We start from the raw sequence: 27,103 nt of genomic DNA, 5'->3' as shown, positions 1-27,103 counted from the left end.
AATTACGAGTCTAGATTTAAAAGTACAAGATGCTTTATCTGATAATATATCACCAATGACGATGTGTTTTTAAAAAATCAATATACATATTGTTCCAGTTTATAGGATCATTGTAAATATTTTGACATTTCCTCCTTTTTTTTGCTTCTTTTTTACTCGTGCAGTACTGTGCAGACACTGTGTGCATATTACGCAGTTACGTAGGCACATTTATCTAATATTTGTAAACTAATCATGCAGTTAGTTTGCAGAATTTAATTTTCATATTCTCTGTTGGAGTAATTGTTCAATAAAAAATAGGTAGCTGTGCAGGAAATGTGATTTTATGAATGCTGCAGTGAAAATGCTGCAATGAAGCTTTTATGTAACTCTAATGGTCATTGAAACTGACATTAGAATAGCATGATTATTAATGGTTTTAAAGTCCACAGTTATAGACATTGTAGCATGACCTGTTTGTATTAGACAAATTCATTCTTAATGACACATGATACAAACATTTTGGGCGTCAGTCTTTTATTTACACTTGGTTGTAAACATCGATGAATTGTGCTCATGTATGGTGTATTCCAATAATAATTAAATATTTGCAAGACTCTCTCTCTCTCTTTCTCTCTCTCTCTCTCTCTCTCTCTCTCTCTCTCTCTCTCTCTCTCTCTCTCTCTCTCTCTCTCTCTCTCTCTCTATCTCTCTCTATCTCTCTCTCTCATACATACACACTTTCTTTCCATGACACAGGCACTTACACTTGGTGTACAGGGTCAATCTGCTAGTAAACAATGTTGTAAGCCTCCTAATATTTTATTGGCAAATAATCTTTCAAGTAGCTAAAACACATACAACTGGTTTCATCAATCAGTACTAAGGAGGTTAAAGAAGTTGAAAGAGTGAGATCTGTGTGCAAACTGTGACAGTGTCTTAAATAGTTGAGCTTCATGGACTGTGTGTTCATACCTTATTTGGGTCTGCCCCGCTGCTCAAGAAATCACACAATCCATGTGTCACTGCCTTAGACTTTGGGCAAAGATGAAGAAGGAGTCTTAGGGTGGCAGGACAGTTCAGAGAAAGACAAGAAGAGATGTGGGAAAGATAAAGATAGATCAAGATTGAAGGAAAACTCAAAGTAGTGAAGACAAAAAGGAAGAAAATAAAAGAACAGAAAGGGTGATAGAGGGAGGAGAGGTTTTGGGGAGGGGTTGGTGATCCTCTATAGCCAATGAAGAACAAGAAAGGAGGATTTCAGGGAGGGTGATGTGCTCAGTCCTGAAGTCACTGCTCACCGTTTCAGCATTCACAGAGAAGGACAGGAGAGGATCAATTCACCAACAAAACCACACAGAGAATATTGTCAGGACTTCTCATTTAGAAGAATGCCAAAGAAGAGGACTCTGCCCAAGAAGGCCTAACTCACTCTTCACTCTGTGTTTCCAGCAGAGCCCTATATTGAGAGGACAAGGTGGACATTTGCACTGGAGTAAGTCAGAGTTAGAGACCCCTAAAGCCAGCTCACCTGTGTGCACTGAGAAAGAAAAGATAAGGACAAGTGGGAAAGAGCTTCGGGGCGCCTTCTTAATAGCAAGCTCCTAGGTCCAGACAGAAACATGCCCCCCTCCTCCTCCAGGATCAATTATTCATACGCTTAAGGTTTCCTGTGTGTAGAACGAGGCGGGCGGGCAGCAGTGGCTCAGCTCCAAATTGTGGCACATTGTGCTGAGAGAAAAAAGCTGAAGGAGCAGAAAACAGGGGTGACAAGACAGATAGAGGACACAGAGAGATTGTGTGACAATTGGAGATCAAAGGCCAAAGCAGCAGAGGAGAATCATTTCAGGAAGAAACTGTTTGTTGGTGTGAGAAGGATGAAGGCTCTACAGAAGAATCAGGGACGCACTGACCAGATGTTGGGAGCCATGGCTGACGTGCTTACGTCCGTGGCTATGCCCAATCAACAGTGGGTGAGTTGTTAATCTGGCTCTGTTGAGCTCTGTTTGTGTATTTACTGGCTGCTTACGGGAAAACATAGTGCCACAAATCCAAAACGAAAGAAAAGAACATATGGAGGTATTTTTCTGTGCTTGCGGAGCTTGACGTCCTGCTTATCTCTGGCCCACATCACTTAATACCAAGTTTATTTTGTGTCATTGCTATAACTTAGTCATAAACCTAAAATGGTCAAGCCACATACGCATAAATAGAGAGAGAGGAGAAAGAGGAGTGGACAGATTGCCAGTTTCTGTTCAGTGCTTGGGAGGAATCTTGAATGTTTCCAAGGAACAGGAAGCAGAGTAGTGGTGATTAAACTGTCTGACTCACGCAGGTCCAACGCCTCACTGCAACCCGGCAAATTCATTCTCCTCCTTCCTTCCTTTCATCTGTCTCCATCTCTCTTCTCTCTTTTAGAGGCATTGGCATGCTGTTTGTTACACAGCATCTGGTAATACATACAGAGTTCATAGTACAGCAAAAGGTCCAGTGGGTTTCTCTTTGAAAATCTAGTTTCTCTTTGACAACTGTTTATCTTGATAAATTATTTCCGCTATGGCAGATAATGGTAAAAACCATAACAGTGATTACAATCTCCTTCTATCCCCAGCAGAGAAGTGATAACTGTATTTACCTCTTTTTGACCTGTCCTCTGGTGCTGATGGGTTTTAAATAAAGACTGAAACTGTTGTCTGAGAAACAGTTCATATCCAAGTACTGTGGCAAAAATTGGACCTCAACAATTTCCATTGCATTCTTGTTCAGTGTGTAATGGAGACAGGGTTGAAAAAGATGCAGTGAATTGTGGAGAAATATAGCCCCTGGTATAATGTTTTGTGGTAATATGACCATAAGCACTGTGTACAATCTTACCATCACTTCCTCCTTGAGAGCAGGGCTCTGCTGCTGACAAAGGCATCTCTGTGTGTAGCTCTCAGAGGGTGGTGAAGCGGACCTCCCATCAAGTGAAGAGGAAAAGGGGCCTGTCCAGGGACAGTGGGAGCCAGAGGGGCCAGACTGGGAGCAGCAGGCCAACACAGAAAACTCAGAGCAGAGAGAAAGAACAGGTAAGACCTGAAAGAACTGGAATGAGCGTGACAGACCATTTTGTGTACCCAAACCCACAATGCTAGTCCAAACATTGGCCCTCACCAAACCAGTCAGAGCTTACAAACTCACCGAAACACAAACTTCTAGGCTCAACTAGGATTCTTTGTGTGGAGGGTCTCAGATTTCAGTGCAGTGACATCTTAAGGAGCCTGCTCAGCCACTCAATCACTACTGGCTACAAACTGTGTTGCTGTTTACATATATACAGTGATAAATTCTTCATTTAAGATTTATACCAATAAACAAGCTTGAATTTACAAGTGTGTACGTGCGGTGTGAGCTACTGCCCAGGTCTTTGCTTTCAGCTCAGGCTCTAGTGTGCATGTTAACCATATGCGAATTCAGGATCAAAAAAGGCCTGAGTCCCATCTGCCATATCTGATGGTGGTCATTAGGCTGCAATAACTTCAGGGAAAATATCAGATTGGAGTCATCCAAGTGTTGGTGGTTTTTCCTATTTAACCCCACCCCATCCTCTATTAGCACTGATAACAGTAAATTACCTTGCTGTAATGTACCATACATAAATACTTATGAGAGAGAAAGAGGTTTTGTGTGTAAGTGCATACATGCAACACTTTCCAGATGCGGCAAGAAAACATGTTCAGCTGCCTCCCTTCCCCTTCTGCCCCAACACTGTTGGTTGTACTAAGGGTTTGCATGCTTTTCCATTTTCCTTGAGTGGAAAGGAACAAAAGGAGCTTTGTAGCTGGATCTAGGTTTGGTTTACAGGGAGTATGTGTGTGTGTGTGTGTGTGTGTGTGTGTGTGTGTGTGCATATACATATACATATATCATATACATATATGTGTATATATGTGTGTAAGTGTGTGTGTGTGTGTGTGTGTGTGTGTGTGTTGTGTACCATGTGGCTGGACCACTGACTTTTGTGCAGAACAGTACATGGTGTACAGAGGAGGTGTGCGTGAGGTGGGGGTAGTGGAGCCAGAGGAAGCTGTCAGCGATGCTTATCTGTAATGGTCTTACTTGCATGGGGTGGGCCTGTGAGGTTGTTGCTGCCAAATATTATTTTAGTTCACAACTCATGGCTCAGAAAAGTAAAAATGGTAAAGAAATGCATTAGGGCCGTGTGGAAGGATGATGACCTTAAGGCAGACTGCTTATTTCCGAGCCAGACAAGCTCCTTTGCTCAATTGTTTTTGCATAGCCCAATTTCCTCTGGATGGGAAATTGGATGGAAAATCAATGAAACACAAGGCAGAAAAACATCTGAACCCAAACAACAAAACACAGACTATGCCACAGCCCAGATTAAGTAATTTAGCAACTCTTTTCATATATTGTCCATACAAAGACAACATCATGGTTCATAGATTTAAAAAAAATTAATTTAATCTGAATTTGTTGCAGCGTACTTGAGTAAATGTTTAGTTGTTTTTTAAAAATAAAGTAGGCTATTAAAAAACAAACTTACTTACTTTTTGAGTGCAAAAATGGAAAAACATGCATTTTAAGTAAAATTTTGAACATTTTATCAATAACAGATCTTTTATAGTTTTTGCAATATCACTTTAGTTTATCATCTACCTGTAGCCCAGAGATGTCAGAAAATAAAGGGCATAAAGTATAGTCCTCACAAAACCTTGAATTTGTATGGCTTGTAATCTTGACATGATGATATATGTGCCCTAAAGTTGACAAGTCTGTTAATTGTGATTGTAAATGGTGTGTCAGTTTAAGTGATACAATCATATATTACTCTGCCAATTAACAGGCTTGGCAACCTAGAACTTACTCACCAAACTTACTTGTTGAAAGATTAATGAGGTGGAAATTAATATATATATATTTATTAAGTTTTGTTTTATGATTTAAATTTCATGTTTTTAAATGAACCTTTAATATTTCAATGCAACATACTTTAGGCTTCCACCCAGGTTATACAGAAAAATTTTGGTCATCATTATTATGAATAACTTTAAAGTAATTATTAAAGTGTACATTCAATCATGTAGAACAGGAGACATGTGCTTGTATTTTGTTATGGTTTGACTGGCAGAGGTCATAGTGTTGTTTCCATCTCTTGCTGTGTATGTGGAGGAGAAGGGAAAGAGGAGAGGCCCCTGCTTTCTTTAAAGATGTGGTTCATGGGGCCATAAGATCCATCTGTTATGTGTTAGAAACACGATGCCTGCTAGTGGCTTCAGAGGAATCACAAGACAGTGCCAACCTCCACAAATTCAGACTCAGATTCAGATAATAATAAAAAAATCATCTTATTTCTTCATCACAGCTCCTCTTTCCTCTTGAATCTTATTACATCACAACTTTCTGTTTTCCTCTTATCCACTTTTCCCTGTCCCTCTCCTTTTCTTCTCCAATCCCTTTTTATCTCGTCTCTCGTCTTCTTCAAAGCAATTGTCTTTTGCAGTGGTATTTTAAACCTAGCATATTGTCATACAAAAGTAATAATAAAAATGTATGGGAACATAATATGAAGAACGCTTACATAATATTCTCTACACCACAACTTTTCTGTGTACCACACAAAAATACAATTTTTTACAGTATTAAAAGTGGATATTTTTATTACTGATTTCCCTAATTTTATACCAATTAAATCCTAAAATAATTTAAAGGATTACAAAAGCCCAGAGAGAGCTTGAGGAGAGATTAAACAAAAGAACAGTCCTATGCCATTTTGTCTCCTGATTAAAAGTGGAACCACTGAAAATGTGATTATGTTTGGAAGGCTTGTGCATCCAATTTGGTACTCAGCACCTCATTGAGTAGAATTTGAATAACATCTTTCACCATATTCATAAGTGGATGTGAGGTAAACTATACAGAAAATGCATGCCCTTGTCCATATCGGGTATCGTAAGAGGCTGGGAGGGTGTGCCATCCAAGGAGAAGTGCTGATCCCAGAGGACCCTATAGGACTGAACTGTGTGTGTGTGACCGTAAATGGGCAGAGATCAACCTGAAGCTGTATTTTATACCATACTGTATTGTAAGGGCCAGAGATTAGTAATATACATGTGGAGAGTGTAATTTTGTGTGTGAATGTGTTTACACAATTATGATCTCTCACCCACTTAAATGCAGAAGAGCTGCACTGTATTTTATGGAAATTGTATTAAGCACTACAAATAGTTGTTGTGATGTGTGTGACCGTGAGACTGCTATTTCACATCTGCTTTGGAATATTTCCAGTTCCCTTCCTGTTTTTGTAAACAATGAACAAAGAATAGTCCTGATTCTGTTATTTGAACCTTTGAACTATAGATCGGACCTCTTGTGAAATAGTGACCATTAACCTTACATATAGATTAATAGATATAATTATTACTCTTAAATTCATGACCTTGATCATGTTCTGAAACTGTTTTTTAGACATTTGCGGTATGGGCCTAGCTGGAGGGCGCAGGTTAGTCAAATCACTCAGACACCTCAGGTCACTGCTCCACAGCAAAGCTGGAATTTAAGCCACTGACTGATCTGGAAAGGAGGAGGCAGATGCAGACATATAAAACAACCTCACAGGGACACGTGTGTGCACTGATACATACATCCACAACATACTAAGGGACTCCCAAATGTGCCATGTACACTCTTAAATAAAATCAACTATACACACTGAACAATGTAGCAGGAACATCTTCTCTACATCTCGTTTTCCAACAGAAAGTCTCTATCCCTTGACAGCAAAACCTCTGATCTCAGTAATTATTAATCAAAGATAAAGCGGCAGTGCTTCTCCATGTGTGGTCCCGAGGTTTGCTTTCATTTAATTAACTTTTTCTCCTTTGGGTGGCGTTTTAGCTGAGGCTTAGGTCTTCAATACAGTCAGCAGCAGCCACAGATTCTCAGTGCTAGAGTACTGCTTCTAGAGCAAGGTTCAGATAGCAGCTCCAGAGAGATGTGCAATGGTTGGAGTGTGCCTGTGTTTGTGTGAATGTGTGGTTGTACAAAGTGTGTCTCAGTGTGTACGCTTGTAATTGTGGGTGGTACGTGAGTATCTTGGAGGTTTTGAGAAACAAGTCTCCACGGGTGGTTTACCTCCCCTCTGTGGAGTGCAGAACTCCTGCACTGCGTGATGAGGTACAACAGAGGGAGGAACCGAATGGTACTGGTGGTGAAGTGCACACCCTCACACATGCATGCACACACACCCATCTGTCTCCCTGGTGTATGCCAGCAGTGTTGTTTAGTGTAATTGGTCAAAACAGCAGCTCTCTGCAGACTGGCAGGACAGAAGAGAACAGTTAGTCTATGACTTCTGCACCAAGATGGGACTTAAGCCAATAAATAAAAACCTCCCCCTCACACTGACTTGTCCAAAATGCCAGTTTGCCTTAATTGGCGCTCAGCTTAGAGATGAAGGGAGGAACGAAAGAGAGAGAGAGAGAGAGGGGGGGGGGCAGACAGACAAACAGACAGAGAGAGAGACAGAGAGGGAGAGAGAGGGGGACAGACAGACAGACAGAGAGAGAGAGAGAGAGAGAGAGAGAGAGGGGGACAGACAGACAGACAGACAGAGAGAGACAGAGAGGGAGAGAGAGGAACTACGGGAGAAAAAGTGAGGGGGGAGGAGGAAGAAAAATTAAATCTAAGTGAGCATATTTTGGCAGGACTTCAGCTGGCGGATGGGGTGAGGAGAGGCTAATGTCAGTGGGGCGGGTTGGGGAACACACTGCAAATACGCAACTGCAATTCTGCTGAACTGAGACTTGCTGTAGCTAGTAGTATGCATGCTTGTGTCATTTTTCCTGAAGCTTAAATCAAATGTGTTCGCATTATTCTGTATATTATAAATAAGTGTATTTACTGTGCTATGTTTTCTAAGACAGGTTTTCTGTCAGAAGAAGCACTTTAGGAAATTGAGCTACATTCATAAATCATATTCATGATCCCACCCTGAACACGCCTCCTAAATGCGATTGACTGTCTCCTACAGAGATTGAAGAGACAATACATTCCCCCTGTCTGGCTCTGATAGAAACACACATACCAGCATGCTAATCTTCAGACAAGCCTTTAAAACAAGTCCAGTGTGAACGTTTATGCATAGATTATATTGACCCTATCACTGTAGCTATCCTCTCTCTCTCTTCCCACATCTGACCAAGCATACATGTGCAGATAAAATATTTTGGTGTGTGTGTGTGTGTGTGTGTGTGTCTCATGTAGGAGATGAGGAGTGAGAAAGTGAAAGACAGAGATAAAAGGAGAGAGATGAATGGGTGTTAATGCACGCCTCACCTCACATCCACCACTCCTCCCTTTAAGCCAGAGGAGGAACATTTTTTCCATATTTCTGTTAACATTCAGGGCTTTGTACATGTCTCCTGGGCCAATTTTAATGGTCATTAATTCAAAGGTTTCATTCCATACTGAGAAAGTGATACTGTAGGTGTTGAATGTCAGGGTTGATACACAGACATAGGCCTCTCAGTCGCAAAAATTAGCATTGAATATACTAATTGTATTTCAGATTTGTCAGATGTGTGTGAAAAATGCTGTATTCCAAATATTTGCGATGTTCTTATTGTAGATAATATCGATATATGAAAGCACAAGCAAACCAAATTTCTTTGCACTTCTTTAAAGCAGCACTGGTGACTGAGTGAACCAACACTAAATCAACCTTATGCAACAAGTACAAATGCCCCCTGTTGGGTGTTTTGTAGAGGCACATTCTGGTTTGGCACTTCTAACTTAAGAGCATATGAAAAGAGGCATTCAAAACTCACTTCATGAATTTTCAATGCATCTTAGGAGCAATGCATTCTTTATTATCTCTCTGCTGTGCAATCAGTGTTTGTGTAGACTGATAGTGCAGGCAGTGTTCGCTCGATTTGTAATGCTTTGCCCTTGAATTCTTGTCTTGGTGTCTTCATTTGATCACGCTTCTTTTAAACCCTCTGTTCTGATGTCAAACCCATTGTTTCTCAGCTCTGGCTTTGAACTGTGCTCCTATGCTTAGATAGTATTTGGCAGCCATATTAGCATCAGACAAGTGGAGACATTCAGGAGCGCTGTTCAATATTCCTCCAGTGAATTGCCCCTTCAATCACAGTCACTTAAAGCATCCATTTAAAGGAAAGAGAGGGAGAGATGGAGGGAGGCCGCGAGGCAGAGACGGGGAGGATTGTGATCTATCTGTATCTGTGCAGCATAAGTGTTAAGTGTAGGTGAATGTGGCAAACCGGTGTGCTGTCTGAGCCTGACAATAGATGATATATCTGTCATTGTGTGATTTCTCTGTCTACTGAAGACCATTCTTCTCTTACACGTTATTGCTTTAGTTTGCTCTATATGGTTTTGAGGAAAAAGAAACAGAGTGTTGGTGAGAGAAAAGAGAGCAAGTATAGTCTGATGCAACTGTGTCTCTGTATCTGTGTGTGTGTGTGTGTGTGTGTGTGTGTGTGTGTGTGTGTACACTTCTAATGGGCGAGGCAGCCAGGCTTCTCTGTTTGCTGTGTCCCCTGAAGACAACAGGAACATCCTGACAGCAGGCTGCCACCACCCTGTCAACCGTTGAAACTCTTGACAGTGCACCTTAGTGGTGTGCATGCCTGTTTGTATGTGTGCATGTTGATTCATTGCCAGCCGATACTCAGCCTTCTCTTGTTTCGATATCCCCAAAGAGGAACCTGAGTCGGTGCTGTGACGCTTCCCATCTTTGTTGTAGTAATCAGGTGGTGATCTCCATACAGTTGGATGTTAGCTTGTGTGAGGGGAGGACAGCGTGATGCATGCTGCAAAAATGAAATGAACTTGCATTCTGAGTCATAAGCTCAAAAGCTTCAGGCATAACAAATACTGTTTGTTGGTCAGAAAATAAATGGTTGGGTCTCAGAACATGCAGTATCTCATAATAGCGTTATCACCAACTCTTTCGTTTTCCTTCTTCTGTGGTTTACATCTCAACACACTCTGATTTCATCTGTAAGGAAGGCTGATAAGTCATAATTTTGTGCTGATTGAGTTTAATGTGCCCTGATGTAAAGCACAAGTCTAAATATGGTGTCCTTAGTGTGCCCCATTATGTTGGTAATTACATAACTTGTGCCGCTTTGAGGTTCATTAAACAGATTCATGAGAGAAAACAAGAAACTATAAAAAAAGCAACATAGCCATTATCATGATGATGAACGCTTTAAGTAGACTGGAATATTGTGCCTTTGTGTGTGGGCATGACCACAGAACATACACAACCCGTCCATAAGATATGCACACTCATGCCTAGCACCAGACACAAATGTCTGATGATGTGAGCACTCATTCAGTCACAGACACTGAGTATAATGTCACTCACACAAACATATTATTCTCTGTATTAGCAGTTGGAAAATCAAGAAAAAGCAAAACTTACAGTATACTGGGGAAAAGTGCTGATGAGTGAAACTTTTGGAAACATACTTGTTTGCTGTGTTGGTTGGGTGATATGTATATTCTGATGATAGGAATTTGAGATTTGAGATTTTTCTGTTCTTGGTATACCACTGACATTACCATAATCGTTTTTGCACTGATGGATTTTACAGAATTTTTGCATCAATATGATGAAGAAGCTTGATTTATGTATTTCACATTTCACTGATGAGATGATCAATATCAGCCTAATCTTTGTGTGTGCAGTTCATCTGGGATTAGTTAAGTCTATTTTAGCAGACTTAAATCAAGACTTTGACTTACTGAGCTTTTCTTCAGCCCATAGGCTCCCTTGGTTAAACTGTGTGACTATGATGAATTGTCAGGCTAAATGACACACACACACACACACACACACACACACACACACACACACACACACACACACACACGCATGCGAACGCACACACGCACACGCGCAGACGCACACATACACACACGCACACACACAAAGAATGCCATTGCAATGATTGTGAAATTTGAGACTGCCTGCTTAGTCCATGGAAACAAAAAGGAAAAAAAGCTCACTATGCCAACCCCACAATCACAAATGATCAAATGAAGGCAATACTGGAACTGTCCCAGCCAGGAAAGCCCACTGCGATCCATGAAGTGAACACACTCACTTCCTAAACTGTCAGACAGTGTGACACACTCACAGACTTGGTGATGACGCTGTGATCGCCTTACTGGAAAATACATGACACCTTCAACCCAACATGGCCTCTCCTCTGTAAATAGCATTGTGTATCATTACAGACCTGAGTGTTACTATTTCCAGGGTCAGTTTGGAGCAGACGCTAGAGAGCGTGGCATTTTATCTGGTCTCGTAGTTGAATATTTAAGAGCCCCTGTAAGCATTACCCATGCCAAAATGAGACTCAAGCATGTAGAAAAGAGGATAAGAGACAAGACAGGGACAGCAGACGAAAGAGGAAAGAGGAAAGAGGAGAGAGCAAAGGAAAAACAGCTGAGAGGGAGGGAGAGGGGGGAGATGAGAGGAAGACAGAAAATAAGGGGAGTGGGAACCTTATCCTGGAATAGCCAGCAACTAGAGCCGCAGACTCCACCCTTCTCACCCCCCCTCCCCTTACTCTCTCTCCCTTGCTATCTCCCTCCCTCTCTCTCTCTCTTTCTCTCTCTCTCTCTCTCTCTCTCTTTCTCTCTCTCTCTCTCTCTCTCTTTACAAAGCAGTCTCTCAGTCTGTCATTTGACCAGGCAGTTCACAGAGGCGAGAGCTCAGCACCAAAAAGAAAACAGAGAGAGAAAAGGACAGAGAGAGAGACAGAGAGAAGGCAGCACTGTCAACATAAACGATAAGCTCGCTGGAATGTTTCCATGGCTGTTTATCACCAACTGAAAACCTGTGAGTGTGGATTTCTTCTCGGCTTTTGTGGGCTCCTTCCCTTCTCCTCTGTCTGGATGTGGGCTTTTTAAGTCTTGTCTGCAGTCCACTGAGGAGGAGGCTCAACTGAGACCTTTTTGGGGATTAAAACTTTGAGGCTGCTGCTTGTGTGAGGGTGAGAGAGGTACAGTAAAAGAGTCAGAGAGAGTGGGAGAAAAAGGGAGAGAGGGAGAGAGTGTGCCGGGCCATGCCCACCTCTGCTCATGGTCCAACAGCATGAAAGGGGGCCACCATCACCATCGCCACCACCGAGGCTGTGGCTGCCAACACTTGTTCCGTAAAGTCCTGGCCAAGTGTGGCTGCTGCTATGCCAGAGTCAGAGGTCAGTGTTACAAACACACTCAAAAGTTGATTTTCATTGAGTATGTCATTGCTACTCTAAGTTTCCTTGCGTTTGGGTGGGTACTGAAAAAATGTCTCTAAGAGTTGTTGTGGATATTTTTGTGTATATGTGCATTTGTTGATCATGCTGGAATGAAGCAATAACTCTCCTCTCCTCTCCTCTCCTCTCCTCTCCTCTCATCTCCTCTCTTCTCCTCTCCCCTCCTCTCCTACCTCTGTCTTATCTCTCCTTCAATTCTTGTGAGCATATGCTAGTGGTTTAAGTGTGAACCTCAATCCTCCCTGCTCTCTCTGCCTCCTGCTAAAGCAACAGATGAGTATCACATACACATCCGAGCAGGCGAGAGAAAAAAAGAAAGTCTTCCTACAGATTACTGCACAGTGAGGAACAGGAAAGAGGACATGCATCACACATTCTTCCATTAAAAAAACTAAACAGGAAAGAGAGAGACGCTGTGTGTGTGTGTGTGTGTGTGTGTGTGTGTGTGTGTGTGTGTATGGGATTTGGGAAGGGACTGTCCTCATCATGATGAGTGTGTGTCAATTGGGTATGTGCAGCACGTGGATGGATGAAACACACAGGGGGACTGAGCCGCTCAGAAACATTCCTCTACCCAAAACAGTGCGAGCTGAACAAAACAGCAGTAATCCCATCCACCCTCCCACACCTCTCCCTCCAACCAACTCTCCTGTTTGTTGTAATGAAGTGCAACAGGAATAGCAGCAGTCCATTAGAATAGTGTGGTTGAGTAAAAGCAGCGGGTGGCATGATATGTAATAACAACAAAGCTGGTGCACACTCACAGTCATTCACAGCCTTTGCCGTTTGTTTGTTTTTTAAACTCAGAACTCAAGCTAACATGCAGATAGGAGAAGGAAAAAATAAAATTGTTGTCTATGTGTTTATAATTCACTTCTCTCCATCTCTTTCTGTCCCTGTCACTGTCTTGTGCATGCACATGACCTCTGCCACTGTGGCTTGGAGGCAAAGTTAAAGCAACAATGGTGTCTAATGGCAATGTACGCTGCAGTGCCTCGCTGTGTGTTTGTTCCCTTTTTACAAGCCTACATCAAAGGGATAAACAGTCGGGCCTACCCACTGAGGTGCTGCACATAGGGGGGGCTCATGAAGTAGGCTTTCATATTATTGGCCAGTGTTCTTGGATACATACCTCAGATTCCTTCAGTTTAATCTCTTATGTAATGGATATTCTCCTTTTCCATAGCCTGCAGCTCCCTGCTGCACCTCCACCGTGTTATCATAGCAAATATACTCACACTTAGATCATAATATATAAACATGCGGGGGATTGGAAGAATGAAACATTTCAGGCTATTAAAAGAAATCTTTATAAACATACAGTACAATAAGAGGCTGTTTTTGGTTCCAACATGAGAAGATGAGATATTTTATATTTTATAGTCAGAAGAAGTCTGAAGGAGAAACACAAGCTGCTACCCCCTCTGGAGAAGCCGTATTATAAAACTACAGAAGCCTCTTAGAGTAACTTAACTATTAATGTGAAGATGTGTGCTCTATAAAATATAGCTCCTCATACAGCACATTTAGATGTTGTTACCTCTAGTTGGCCCCCACTAGTATGCTGAAGAGCTCATATGCAGCCCAATCATCTGTAAAGAAGCTTCTATTATTAATGTAATGTCAGTGGGAAACTGTTTTAAAATTTTATTTTTTATTTTTTAATAGCACTTTCTCTTTCTCGTCTGCTGTTACAACTCTGTCCATTTTCTGACACATTTGCCTTTTTAATCTAATTTATTGTGTCTTTCTGTTTCAGGATTATAACTTTACACAAGCATGAACTTAGATGGCTCTCATGACCTGATGTTTCTGTTGTGGTGTTTACAGGAAGAACACTGTACTGAACAATGTGGGGCTGGGTTTGCCAGCTCGGCACCTCTAGTTGTCCCAAGATGTTGTTCTGGGAGAGTCAAAATACAAACTAATGGTTTGTTGTGAACAAACTGATTTTTCTACTTTACAAGTCATTTTGAATCTCTGTGACAGGCTGTCCTGGTCTATTGTTAGGGACAAAACAGCACTGCATCTACAACATTGACTTATTTTAAAAAAGCCACTCCAGTGGCACAAGAGGAAATTATAGTGTAACTGCATGATTCATTCCCTACTTAGGCATAATAACACTTACTTGTACACTGGATGATGACACACATTACAGTATACCATTATGTCACACCATGTGTGTACCCATGCAGGGTATGCCTTCATTCACATGCAGACACACTCCCAACGCGATCAGTGGATAAATAGCTAAAGTTGAAGTAATTTCTACTGCTGTAACTCAGACTAAATTACTTTCCAAATATGGTAATCAGTTCACGTCCCATTCACTTTAATACAGAAAAGGGACTGCAGAACAACAGAAAAACAAGTGAATCAATAGGTTTCTTAGACTGACCCCACATTTCTTCACATTTTAATGAATGTCCAATGACACACACATGCAGCAAATGATGATGTGTGAATGTGTGTTTTGTAGGTTTATTACAGGACTGGCAAGTGCCAGAGGGCATGAAAAAATAGAGTTAGGGGAAATATATTACAACATATAAATATGAGCTGTCAGGCCATGCAGTTCAGGGACGGGTTATTGATCTGAACAGTACTCAATATGATAGAGAAGGTCACAAAGATGGACAGGTGGAGAGATGGGTATAATGAAAGAGAAAAGCATGTATCATTTTAGCTATGATGTTAACGGTGCTCTGCATGGCACATAAGCAGATTGGCTGCCAGAGGGCCATTAATGAGGGCTCCTTCCCAGCAAAGACAGTTAACAAATCACTAAAAAATAGATAGTCAGTTGCCTTCAAAGCTCAGAGGGATGAACATGTGGATTCATCAAATCAGATCTGATAGGACAGTTGTGTTATGAGAAATGATTTCATGTAAAGGTAATATCAGAGCATACAGCAAGACACTGAACAAATAAATGCTTACTTCATTTTGAGGATTAAATTCTGACTTTAGACCAAATGAAGGAAATCACATAAAAAGCCTGTACAGATTCCTAGTGATGACACTGACAACATTTCCCTTTATGCTTCCATGGTCATGTCAAGCATGATATAAACCCCTGCATTCAAAGCTAACACAACCTTTTCTACATTGCATCTTTACTGCAGCACAGCCTCCCACACACTTAATGGTATTTGGGATGCACCCTGAGGTAAATCTGACATACATAAACGCAGGCTGCTAGAGAGAAAGAGGAAAACAAAAGAAAGATAAGGATGAAGTGAAGCGAAGAACACACTTAAACAGGGCAGATAGTCAGCCAGAAAATAATATCTTTTAGAATATGTTTTTAATATAATAGGACTTTTCTTTTCTTAGTTTGTGTCACATCGTCACTGAACTGGCTTTTATGAAAATTGCATCTTAGTCATGCAAGAATAACTACACTTCTGTCTCAAATGTGGTCTAAAAATCATTAAAAAAACTAAAATATATATAGAAAATACATTTATTGAAAGTGTTTTATTTTAGCAGTTTAAGTTAACATATACAATTGGTTTAGACAAAGAAATCAAATTGGCTTGGCTTAGAGTTGCAACACTTTTAAAATGCATTTGAAAGACATTAAAGACTCACCAGAACCGATTTTGTTGTTTTTTTTCTTGTGTTTTTTTCTTCATGTCCTTGACCTGCTCTGTCTCCCCACTGAGGCAGCATGCAGCTGTACCTGTGTCTGGGAGTTAAGGTTACAGATGACTTAGCTGCAGCTGTAGCAACTACAAAAACAACAACAACTTTACCATCTGTGGACTGAAAATATCTGTCTCCTCCTGCATAACTATCTATTCCTATACTCCTATCACTTGCTTTCTCTCTTTCCTTCACTTTTTTTCATGTTCCTTTAAAGAATGAAAAGGAACATTATAAATCTATATGTGCTACATGTGTATTGGTGTGTGTGAGTGTTTGTATGTTTGTTTGTGAGCATTGGGGGCTGGTGTTGACTCATGCATGCAGTGAGTTAGGACAAGGATCCCTCCCAGCAATGACACACACACACACACACACACACACACACACACACACGCTCACACAGTATATTTACATGGTTGAATGGCAAAGGCAAAGACAACCATACATACACACACAGAAAAGCATTAAAAAAGAACAGAACAATAAATTGAGCTATAACTATCTTACACTCAATTGTTTGTGTGTATGTGCATGTATGTCTTGTGCACTATATAGCCACTCAAATCCAAAGACACATATGGAAATTTCAAATCAATTTCAATTTATCTTACAAGGCTCCAAGGTAAATGTGCATCATTTACATAATTGGCAAGATAGTACATTCAACAGTCCTTCACAAACACTGTATATACAAGAAATTGACAAAGTCTAAACTATTGATCAGATTATCAGAGAGCTAACATTTATGAAATTACGGCAGCAAGTAGCAATTATTTTCATTATTTATAATTTGTTAATTATTTAGTCATATGATTGAGTTTACGTCTGGTCTATAAAATGTCAGAAAATAGAGAAGATTTTAGCGAACCAACAGCCCAAAGCAGCAAATCCTCTCAACTGAAATAGATTAATCAATCATCAGAATACTGAATACTGTTGACTGACTAATTGTTTCAGCTCTATATCCAGTTGCCTAAAGAGTTCTTGTTATTCTTTCCAACCCTTGTACTTTTCAGCTCTTTGGCAATGTTCAGCTATAACATATGGCTCTTTGCTGCAGTTTCCAGGCAATTTAAAATAAAATACTTTGTCACTGTAGGGGAATTATTTTGGTGCACTTGCCCCCCTCCTCAGACTAGTCAGACTGAATGATGTGTGACAATCCCTGAAGGTAGTTGGGGCACTCTGTGTGGTTATTCTCAGACACAAGGGCATGAACCCTTAAGATTTCTGTAGCTAACCTTCAACCCCCGAGACCCATGAATATTTTTGATAAAGTCAATTGCACTTTTGACATAAAGCAGCCCTGTTGGCAAATGCAAGGGAAAATTGCTGTGACAGACGCAGTATGTCTTTTTAAGTCTCAGCTCGAGAACCTTCTTTGTCATCAGCTTATAAGGCAGACATTCAGACATTATGGAAAAAGCAACAAAAATAGATGAAATTGAAGGTATGCTGCTGGGCTGCTGTGGCCAGGCCTTGTGTTCAGCAGTCTGAGATATTTTTAAACTTACACCCTGGCCCACTCTCCACATCGTCATCTACCCTCCCACCCAACCCCCTGTCTCGTCTCTGCTGTGCAAACGATCTCCCCCATATTGTTTCTCTCTCTCACGTGCAAGAGAGGAACAGAGAGAGAGAGAGAAGAGAGAGAGAGAGGACTAGGAGACCTGTAGCAACCCAGAGCTCCCAGTGTCCAAGCACGTTGAATTTTGGGCTGAATGTTGCATGATTTGCCGGCTTGGAATGTGAACACCAAGTGGAGCATTAAGATCATTCCTAGGGCATTCTCTCTTTCTCTGTTTCTCCCTCCTCCTCCTCGTCTTCTTCTCTTCATTCTTCTCCCCAAGCTCTCTCACTCAGACTGGTCGGCACACAGCCAGTCAGCCGGTTATTCATTATGTCTTCTCCCCTTTTCACTATTTTCACCATCTCCATTTTTTTCACAGTTCATTCTCCTATCCTTTAGCTCTACTAAACGGCCTTGCTCTGATATATTTCCAGGGCTCCCGTGCACTTCTCCTCCTATCTCCTATGCTCTCTTTCCCTCTCTTTTTCCCCTTCTCGGGGCTCTGTTTGTAAACGTGAAGAGGAGGAGAATGAGGGAACAAATTATGAAACACAGGAGTGCATTCCATACCTTGTTTAGAAAGAATTCTCCAACGGCGCAGAGGGGGAGAGGAGCCACTTCCCCCCTGCGTTTCTACCCCCACTTTCAGCCCATATGGGTCTTTTTATGTCTGCACTCTTTAGGGGTGTCTATGATTTTAGGTCTTACTGTATTATGACTAGGTAGTTCTACTCACTCCTACTAAGTTTCTAAGTAATATAATTTGATTGACTATAGTGGAAAAGTTGTTTAGTTTTGAGTGAAGATTGGAACATGCTTACTTTAAAAGTTTTAGTAACAGATTGACTACAGTGATTACTTCAGTGACTTAGTCATGATTGGCAAAGTAGAAAAGTATTGTCATTTTGGCTGTTCCTCTGTATAGTTGTCCACAAAGAACACTCAGCCTAGCTGAGAAATGTTCCAAAACAGTATGCAAAGCAAACAATAGAAAGTGAGTGATGTGGTGTGTAGTGTTGAAGAAGCGCCTCAGATTTGACTACAGTGCAGATTAACTGAGCATGCTGCTTCTACTGTGTATGAACTGACCCTGAAAACATCTGTCTGTTGTGTCTGTGAAAGGTTACCTTGCGCTAAATCAAATGTAGCCTACTGTCCAAACATCATATGTAGCTAACCCTGTAAAATAGACTGAAGGTTATGATATTGTAAGCCTTCTCCTATAAGGACAGGTTTCACCATATACTGGATTGTATGGGCAATATTCTCATCCAATCACATGCATGCAATCACCACTGACATTTGTATGTACGTAGCCAGTCAATCAGGATGTGCTCCTGCAACATGTCCTCTGACTACCTCACTGAGTCCGACCAGCTATAAGTTAGTTGTTGCTAACCCTAACCCTCCTACTACTTTATAATCCTGGCTGCCTCAGTGGAGCAGTAGGGGTTCCAACCCAGCCCAGTTAACATGAAAGTGGGTGTAACTATTGCCTAACCTCACAGGGGTAAAAAAAAATCACACAACAAACACCCTGCATACCTCATTCGTCATGGATCATGTGATAATGCAGATGTATATTGCTCATTGTTTGCTGGGCACAATAGATACAATTTTGCCTCACTGATGTGCCCATAGGGTAGTTCCTATTGGGTGGAGCGACAAATATCACCAGTTATCTCCTGACCCCCTGTAAGGGTCAGCTTTCCGTTGCTGAAGTGAGAAGGATGAGAGCATTTGGGTAGGGTTAGGGTGAGACAATTGCAATTTGTAGGCACATCCTGATTGGCCGGCTGCAGATTTTTGTGGACGATTACGTGAGTGTGATTGGAAGAGAGCATTATCCATTGAGTCCAATAGAGGGCTGTGCCTGTGTGAGATAGAACTCCTGAAATAGAAGTGTGCAATATTGTTGTTGTGTTGACTTCTGACCTGAATTTCCCCTGTTGTTCTTCTCTCTTCCCTCTGTGATCAGGTGCTATTGTAAAAGTTCATGGTTCATCAGTTCTTGAGTATAAGTGCTACTAAATCATAATGAGTTCTTGGTAAATTAAGATTATTTTCAAACTAAAAACAAAGCCGACCTAGGCATTGCTTAAAGCTTCTTTGCTCTGTTAATCCCAGCAGAAAACTTGGAAGAATATAGCAATCACAAGAAAAGTTCCTACTGGGAAAGAAAGCAACAGAAAAAAGTTTCCAAGAGGTCCCTGCAGTAATTAGTAAACTTTTGTCTTTGGTCTGCCTGCTCTGACATTGTTAGCTAACCAGACATCAAGCTGTTTTCCTCTTCTTTGTCAGCAGATGAGACTGATTGTCTGTTGTCAGCAGGTGTCATTGATTGTTACTGTAGACACAGCTCTTAGTTCAGAGATAGCCTGCAGCTAGTCAATTGTGGCCAAAACTTTGGTTTTAAAATCAGTCTTTATGCCTTATTGTTGATAGGAAACACACCATATAACTACATTGTCCCTGATTTGATTCTGTCTGGGGACCTTTATTGCATGCCATACCTCTCTCTCTCTCCCCATGTTTGCTCTCAGCATCTTTCCTGTAAACTGCCTAATAAAAAGATAAAGTCCTTCATATCAATCTTAACTTTTGTGCAACTACCTAACTGAATAGCAACAAAACTGACTAAAAAAATAGCGTCATCACCACCAGGCTATCTCAGAATCAATTCAATTGATTCTGAGATAGCCTGGTGGTGGTGACATGTGCTGATTTACTGACAAAGAGGAAAACATGCTCAGTTTGTGGTTTGTTAACAATGGATACACCACAGTAAACCCTCTGCAATCATTTTTGCAACTTTGTCGTTGCTTCCCTTCTCCTGCATCATTAGATTTTAATTTAACCTGAGGTGATAGCAAATTAGTCTTTATGATGGATTAAGATGTCTCTCTGAGGTCAGACTACATAATTTGTTAGAGCTAATCCAGAATGCAGAGACCTGGGGCTCATACTTGAATGGATTTTGCGTATTCATAAGACAACCTCATAATGACCATATGGAGAGCTCTTGCTCCAAATGCAGGATTTGATCTGAAATAAACAAAAGCTGACAGGTGCAGATTGGTTTCTTGAATTTGGAATTAACTTTTCAGAGGTGTCCTTTGTGCACACAGTATTGTTTCACAAATAGCCATATAACAACATTAAGTGGTGGGTTGCTGTATAAATATTGATGCTAATCTATGCTAATTATTACACTGTGTGTGTGTGTGTGTGTGTGTGTGTGTGTATGTGTGTGTGTGTGTGTGTGTGTGTGTGTGTAGGTTGATTGATCATGTCTTGCTGATAGCTAATCTTTTGTGCGGCCATCCCTCACTCGCTCCATCTGGGTTTAGTTGCTATGGTGATGAGAGTGGGGGGAGGTGGAGAACCATGGAAAGGAATGAGAATATGTGTCTGGAAAGCTCATCAAGTCTGACTGAGGATCACTGTACCAGTACATCTTATACAGCAGGCACACAACCTCAGGTCAACTGTGTGCCAGGCATGTGAACCTCTTGTGCTCAGCTCAAGTAAACTGCACAGTATGTCAAAATGTGTTGAAGGTTTGGATGATAAAAACATGATTGTGTGCCGTGTTTTGGAAACGTACACATTTGACTCGTTTGGTTTAAGTACATTTCGTTCAGAGTTCAGTGAAATGACCTTGTACACAGCCAGTGTGAAAAACAGCAAGAGCCCAGAGCTGAGAGTACCAGAGCTGTCAGGCAGTCTGGGGCCAAGTAGAGAGGCTCCACGTCCTCAGAGCCCAGCAGGCACCACAGCTCTGTCTCCAGCTCTCCTCACAGGCCCCCTGACTGGCACTGCCACAGATGCCATATGGAATCACAATCGCTTTTAATTTGCTCTGTGTTCTCAGTCACCTCAGGCTTAAAGGCAGCCTTGTTTACCCCTAAACAGAAGTGTGATCCACTCTCTGTCTCACTTTCTTTGAGTGTGTGTGAGTGTGTGTGTTTGTGTGCGTGTGCCCATATAATTATTCTTAAGATCAGCAGTGCCTTATGTGTGTTAGTGTGCGTGTGTGCTGCCTGCTGTTACACAGGCTGAAAGGGTACTGTTGATCACCACTTCCTCCTCACTGACTCTCAGCACTGGAGCCCCCCAGGGCTGCGTGCTCAGCCTCGCTCTGTACTCCCTGTTCACTCATGACTGCATGGCCATGCACAGCTTTAACACCATCTTTAAGTTTGCTGACAATACATTGTCATTGGCCTGATCATTGGAAATGACGATACCATGACAACAACCTGCACTTGCATTTCAACGTCAGCAAAACAAAGGACCTTATTGTGGATTACAAGAAATGGCAGGACATGTCCATCAATGGGACTGCAGTGAAAAGAGTCAGTCGTTTTGGGCTTCTTGGTGTCCATATCAAGACATGTCATGGATCCATCACAAAAGATGGCAAGTCAATGGCTCTTATTCCCGTGTAGGCTAAGAAAGCTCAACATGAATAGGACTGTGGCCGAATTCACTTCCTTGTCCACTTGTCCCTCTAGAATAGACACTTGATAATTTGTTCAATAGTGAGCAGTACATTTTGATTTGTGACACTTACTAATCATCATCATGTTGCATCACAATTGACAGCTGCAAGTCATACAATAGACATTTTAAAAACATGGGACATTATATTGTGAGATTGCTAGCAGAAAGTAGTGTGCACGCAATGGACTCCGCTTTTATTGGTCTACTGTGGAATTTTTGAGGGCGTAAAAGTTTGGACAGATGTATGCACTCGGAATTCGGACACAAATAAAATGGTGGAGGGTAAATATAGCACACTATATAGTGAAAAGGGAGGGATTTCAGACACAGTGTAGCATACAGTGAGACTTTTACACATCGACTACAAAGTTTAATAGTGGGAGGTGAAAAAAGCATGCTACAAGATTTCATTTCATAGTTTGAAGCTACTTTTATACATCTTTATTTCATGCCATTGGATACAACTTTTTAAAAATCTTATCCAATCTGCTGTTGCGAGAGCTTGAAGCCCAAGCATTTAATTGCCAGGAATGACTGCCACGGCTGTAATTGTTGTGCGTTTGGCACATTTGAACCTTGATTATCTGGAGACACACTCATACACTGTGACAAAAAACACACATACACTCACACTAAAACAAAGTGCTAGACAACGCAAAGTCACACAAGTGCTATGAAATCTTTTCTAGGATCACAAAACATTATTGAATAATCAAAGAACTGCCATGTTTTAGGTTACTTTTGACAAAAAGTGCAGTTCATAGCAGTGCAATCACTGAACCCTGGACAGCTTTGTGAGGATCTGGAGCCCAATGTAAAACTAACACTGTAGATAAATCAATCAAGTTGTACAGCATACTTGACATGATGTGTGTCTGAGAAAATTAATTCATGTGCCTGTCAGAACACAATGAGTAATGTCAATATTGTTTGCCGGGTTATAGAAAAACCCAGGTCTTTCCTCATTTGTGGCTCCTGAAAGAAACTTTAGAAAGAAAGAAAAGTTAGAAGTTACAGAAGAGGAACACCTGTGTGTGATTTTCTCATAACTGTATACTTTGGCAGTATAACATATCTGAAATCATACTGACTCTGTTCAGATTATGTAAACATTGTTCTTTACAGTCAAATAAAAACATCTTTAAAAGAAGACATATGAAATTCAACCTGCTTTTCAGAACCCATTCAGTGTTTGTGTTATTGTGATACTAAATTGTTTGAGACATACACAGCAAGGTGCAAATGCTCAGAATCAGCAGTGCTCACTTACAGCCATACTGCCATGGACAGCTTTTGTGCCTGACTCTGCTCAATAGTGATCAATAATATTTACCCCGAGCACAACATGGGCAAAATTGAGGTTACGATTGGTGAGACCAGTACAGCAGGTAGACATTATTCACACACACTTTTAGAAGTCATGCACATGTTCTGTGTGCCTGTGGAGGATTTTAAGAAATAAATGAGTCGTGATTTGTGAAACTGAAACTTTCCATCTCCATATTCTTCTATTTGTTAATATCTTAGTAAAAAGGCAGACGCTGCCAGGAACTTGGCGAGTCTCTCTCTGAAATTGTTCTAGAGGAATGTCTGGAGTTTTCAGGCCTACTAACCACAAGCATGGTTCCAGTCTCACACTGCCAGGAGCCTGCAGCAGCAGCTGAAGAAAAAAAGTGTCTGTGGTGTGATCGCCGCTGGCTGCCTATACTGCCTATGCTGCTCCTTTATTTGTGACAAAGTATGATCTAATTCAGACGTAAAGTAGCTGCTGGAATCATGGTTGAAACGTTAGTGCAGAAACTGTGATGTAAATGCACAACCTTTGCCACTTGAAATGCATCTCTACACCAGTGTTGACCCGATTTTAACAGTCAGTGGCACTAGTGGTGGTTTAGATCTATCTATCACTCAGGGCCATTTCATAAGCCCTCATCAAGAGAAGTGTTTGAATCACTTTTCCACATTGGTCCATAGAAAGAGGGATTAATGCCAGTGTCATCGATTCAGACCAATTTGTCTGTTACTGACATTGCTTTGATGCTTTACACTGATGAAAAATATGCCTCAGAGTCTTGCTGTGAGTACTGATGGTGGGAGCCCGACCCGGATGGCTTGTTTGTGTGTCACTAGACTATTGTCTACCATGTATTTCCTTTTGTGCCTCTGGAATCATGGCAGTGTGTGCATGTGTGTGTCTGCATAAACTAGGTCAGTAGGAGGACAGGAAATCTCTGTTCACTTGTCTGTCTGACTACAACGTGTCGCTCCAGGAGTTATTGCACGCAAACACACTCACATATACTCAAGGAGGACAACAGCTGTGCTGTAACATACATGTTCATGTTTCTATGCATACAATTTAATATTAGCACACAGTGCTCATTTGCACTAAGTAAATCTGAAAGGCAGCTTGTTCTCTAATCGCCCTCCTTCCCTTCCTCTTTTCACTGTCTCCTCCTCGACTCTAAAGATTTTAGATTCAATTTGGTTATTTGTCTGCCTTTCTCCTGCTTAACCTTCATGTGCTAAATCATGAATAATCCCTGCCCTCCCTATAAGCCCATTTCTTAGCCTCTACCTCTTTCCACTTTTCATTAAAATACATGTTCATATTCAGTGGTGTGTAAGACGTGCCAGCTTGATAATTTGTTGTGGGGAGACAGTTGCTTAAGTCGTGCTATTAAACTGATGTCTTGAAACTTCCACAAGAGAAGAGAAGAGAAGAGAAGAGAAGAGAAGAGAAGAGAAGAGAAGAGAAGAGAAGAGAAGAGAAGAGAAGAGAAGAGAAGAGAAGAGAAGAGAAGAGAAGAGAAGAGAAGAGAAGAGAAGAGACATTTTCCAAGTACTTTTTCTTTCCGCCCATGTCACTGTCTTCTCTGCTGGCTGGTTTTGCATGTCTAACTTGTGCTGGTCTCAGCAGCTTTGGGGCAGAACAGGGCATTGCATCAGAGGAGGGAGCTGTGTGTTGTGAACCCACGGCAGAATCCAGCCAAAGTCTTAAAAAAGCACTGCAGTGCAGAGAGTTGCATAGGGGAAGAAAGGGTTAAAGTACAAAAGAGGGTGGCAAGAGAGTAAAAAGAGGGAGGGACAATTTAGTAGTGGAAGATAAAGAGGAATGAAAGGGGGAGGACTGGAAAAAGGAGAGAGAACAGCCAAGTGCCAATATTTATTAATCAGCTACACAAACAAAATACACATAAATCAGCCTAGGGCCAAAAGGATGAAATAAAATGAAAAAATGAAAGAGACAGAGATGGAAGACAAAAAAGTAAAGAGTTCAAATAGGTCCAAAAATTGTCTTTTCAACGAGTATCAGAGCTGACAAGTACAAAATGGTCATATGTTTCTGTAAAAGTTCATCAGAGGACAGTTAGAGGATTTCCGGTCATATGGTTCAGGTACTAAGTGCTTCACTGTCTCCCTGGTCTTTCAGTCTGCAAATCTGAGTGCCTGAGTGCAGCCCAGGTCCTGCTAGCTGATGGGAAGAGTGTCCATTTCCTCTGAGTGGGTGAAATGTAATATAGAGGTAGAGCCTGGGCTGAAGAGCATAAGGTGGCGAGGGCAATGAAAAAGAGAGAGAAAATGGAGAGGATAAGCATGGTGTTGTGTTGAGAGTTGTTATAATGATGTGATGATGCAAGTGGGCATCCAGTGCCTGTGTGGTGACCACCACACTCTCAGACCTCTAGAGTTGTGACATTGTGTTGTGTCATTGATTGGCAGCTCTAAGAGTCACTTAGACTCAGCTGGATGTGTGACATGTTTGGCATTGTGGTGACCACAACAGGCTGCCTGCCTCCGATGTGCTGTGTGTTGTTCGCTTTGACAGTTAGATGACACTGTCAACCACACATGTGGACACATACCCTGGAAAAAACAGGCCATTTGTGTGTATGTGGGAACCTGCATGTCTATTTGTATGTGTGTATTGGTGGAGTCCAGTCATACCTAAATTGCTTATGTGGTCCTAAAGGATTGACAGAGGGCTCTAGCTTGTAGCTGTGAACAAGTTTGCTCCATTAGAGGCAACGCTTTTAGCCTGATTTGTTGGCTCAGCAGCACTCACTTTTCAACTGATCAATAAAGGGAAGTTGGACCAAAACTTCTTCAGGGGGGAACACACAGCACATCCATCTACATCATCCACCCACTAACTATAGGCTGATTTGCCCTTATTTTCTCTCCAGTTTTCCGTTTCACAAATTTCTAGGAAATGTACTTTTTGTTTCAATTATATCTAAATCAAACCTTTGTGACTTTCATGAGAATATTGCATCGGATGTTTTCCCTTTTCACATGACTGGTGAAGCTTGGTCACAGATAGTAACTGGATAATTCAATTCATCTTCAATTAAGTTTAAAACTTTGGTGAGAACACAGGGTTTATAAAAATGTGGTGGACATCTAATGATTAGACAAGACATGGAGTCAAATGTTTTCGTGAGCAAACAACTCGAAGAAACAGTCAGGACCTACTTTGCTGCAGACACCCACTCAGCTTCAAAGTTATAGCAAAATTTTAGGCGAGCCTCTCTCCCCGAGAGCTACTCAGTGTTTCAGACAGTGAGTGGGCGACTGGTGAAAGCCCAGCATTATCTGATCACCACAGATCAGGCCAGCTTAATTCAGCCCTGTTGCCCTGTTCCTTCAACTGTTAATTATCACAAGCACATAAACAATAGTCAAATTGCATTAACAAAATCAGTTGGGGGAATCTTTTCTTAGAATCCTCATTATGGAGATGAATGTCACCAGGCACCATCAGCATACAGCAAGGGTTTTCTTTTTCTTCCCAATTTCCATGTTGTAGGTGTATATTGTATCAACTCTTCTCATCTTGCAGTGTGTGGGGGGGAGCAGAGGCATGCTACTCTGATGGGCTCATCATCTCCCTTTGTGTTTTACAGTTTCCTCACTGTTACTGTGAAGACAAAAAAAGCTGTTATAGATGTACATGTAATGGTTTGTCTAAGGTTCCATAACAATACTGAAATTAAACTTTTCAGGTTCAACAGGGAAACTGACCTATATACACAATGATCAGTAGTGAAACTGCAGAGTTGCCATGGTGACAGATGCAGACATAACGATCCTC

General features: G+C 41.3%; 1 protein-coding gene across 1 annotated transcript in view; it reads left to right on the top strand.

Annotated features, from left to right (window-relative positions):
* The first annotated feature begins 12,057 nt into the window (after positions 1-12,057).
* arhgef25a (Rho guanine nucleotide exchange factor (GEF) 25a) overlaps positions 12,058-27,103 on the top strand; it is a 33,395-nt gene continuing 18,349 nt past the window's right edge. The window contains exon 1 of the mRNA XM_053318383.1: positions 12,058-12,218. Within this exon, the coding sequence (XP_053174358.1) occupies positions 12,113-12,218 (106 nt within the window). The 5' untranslated portion in view covers positions 12,058-12,112. The remainder of the gene's footprint in view (positions 12,219-27,103) is intronic.

The sequence above is a fragment of the Scomber japonicus genome, chromosome 4 (assembly GCF_027409825.1).
Source record: "Scomber japonicus isolate fScoJap1 chromosome 4, fScoJap1.pri, whole genome shotgun sequence".
In the NCBI taxonomy this organism is placed as follows: Eukaryota; Metazoa; Chordata; class Actinopteri; order Scombriformes; family Scombridae; genus Scomber; species Scomber japonicus.
The sequence above is the reverse complement of the archived record's forward strand: the minus strand, read 5'-3'. Positions and strand labels throughout refer to the sequence as shown.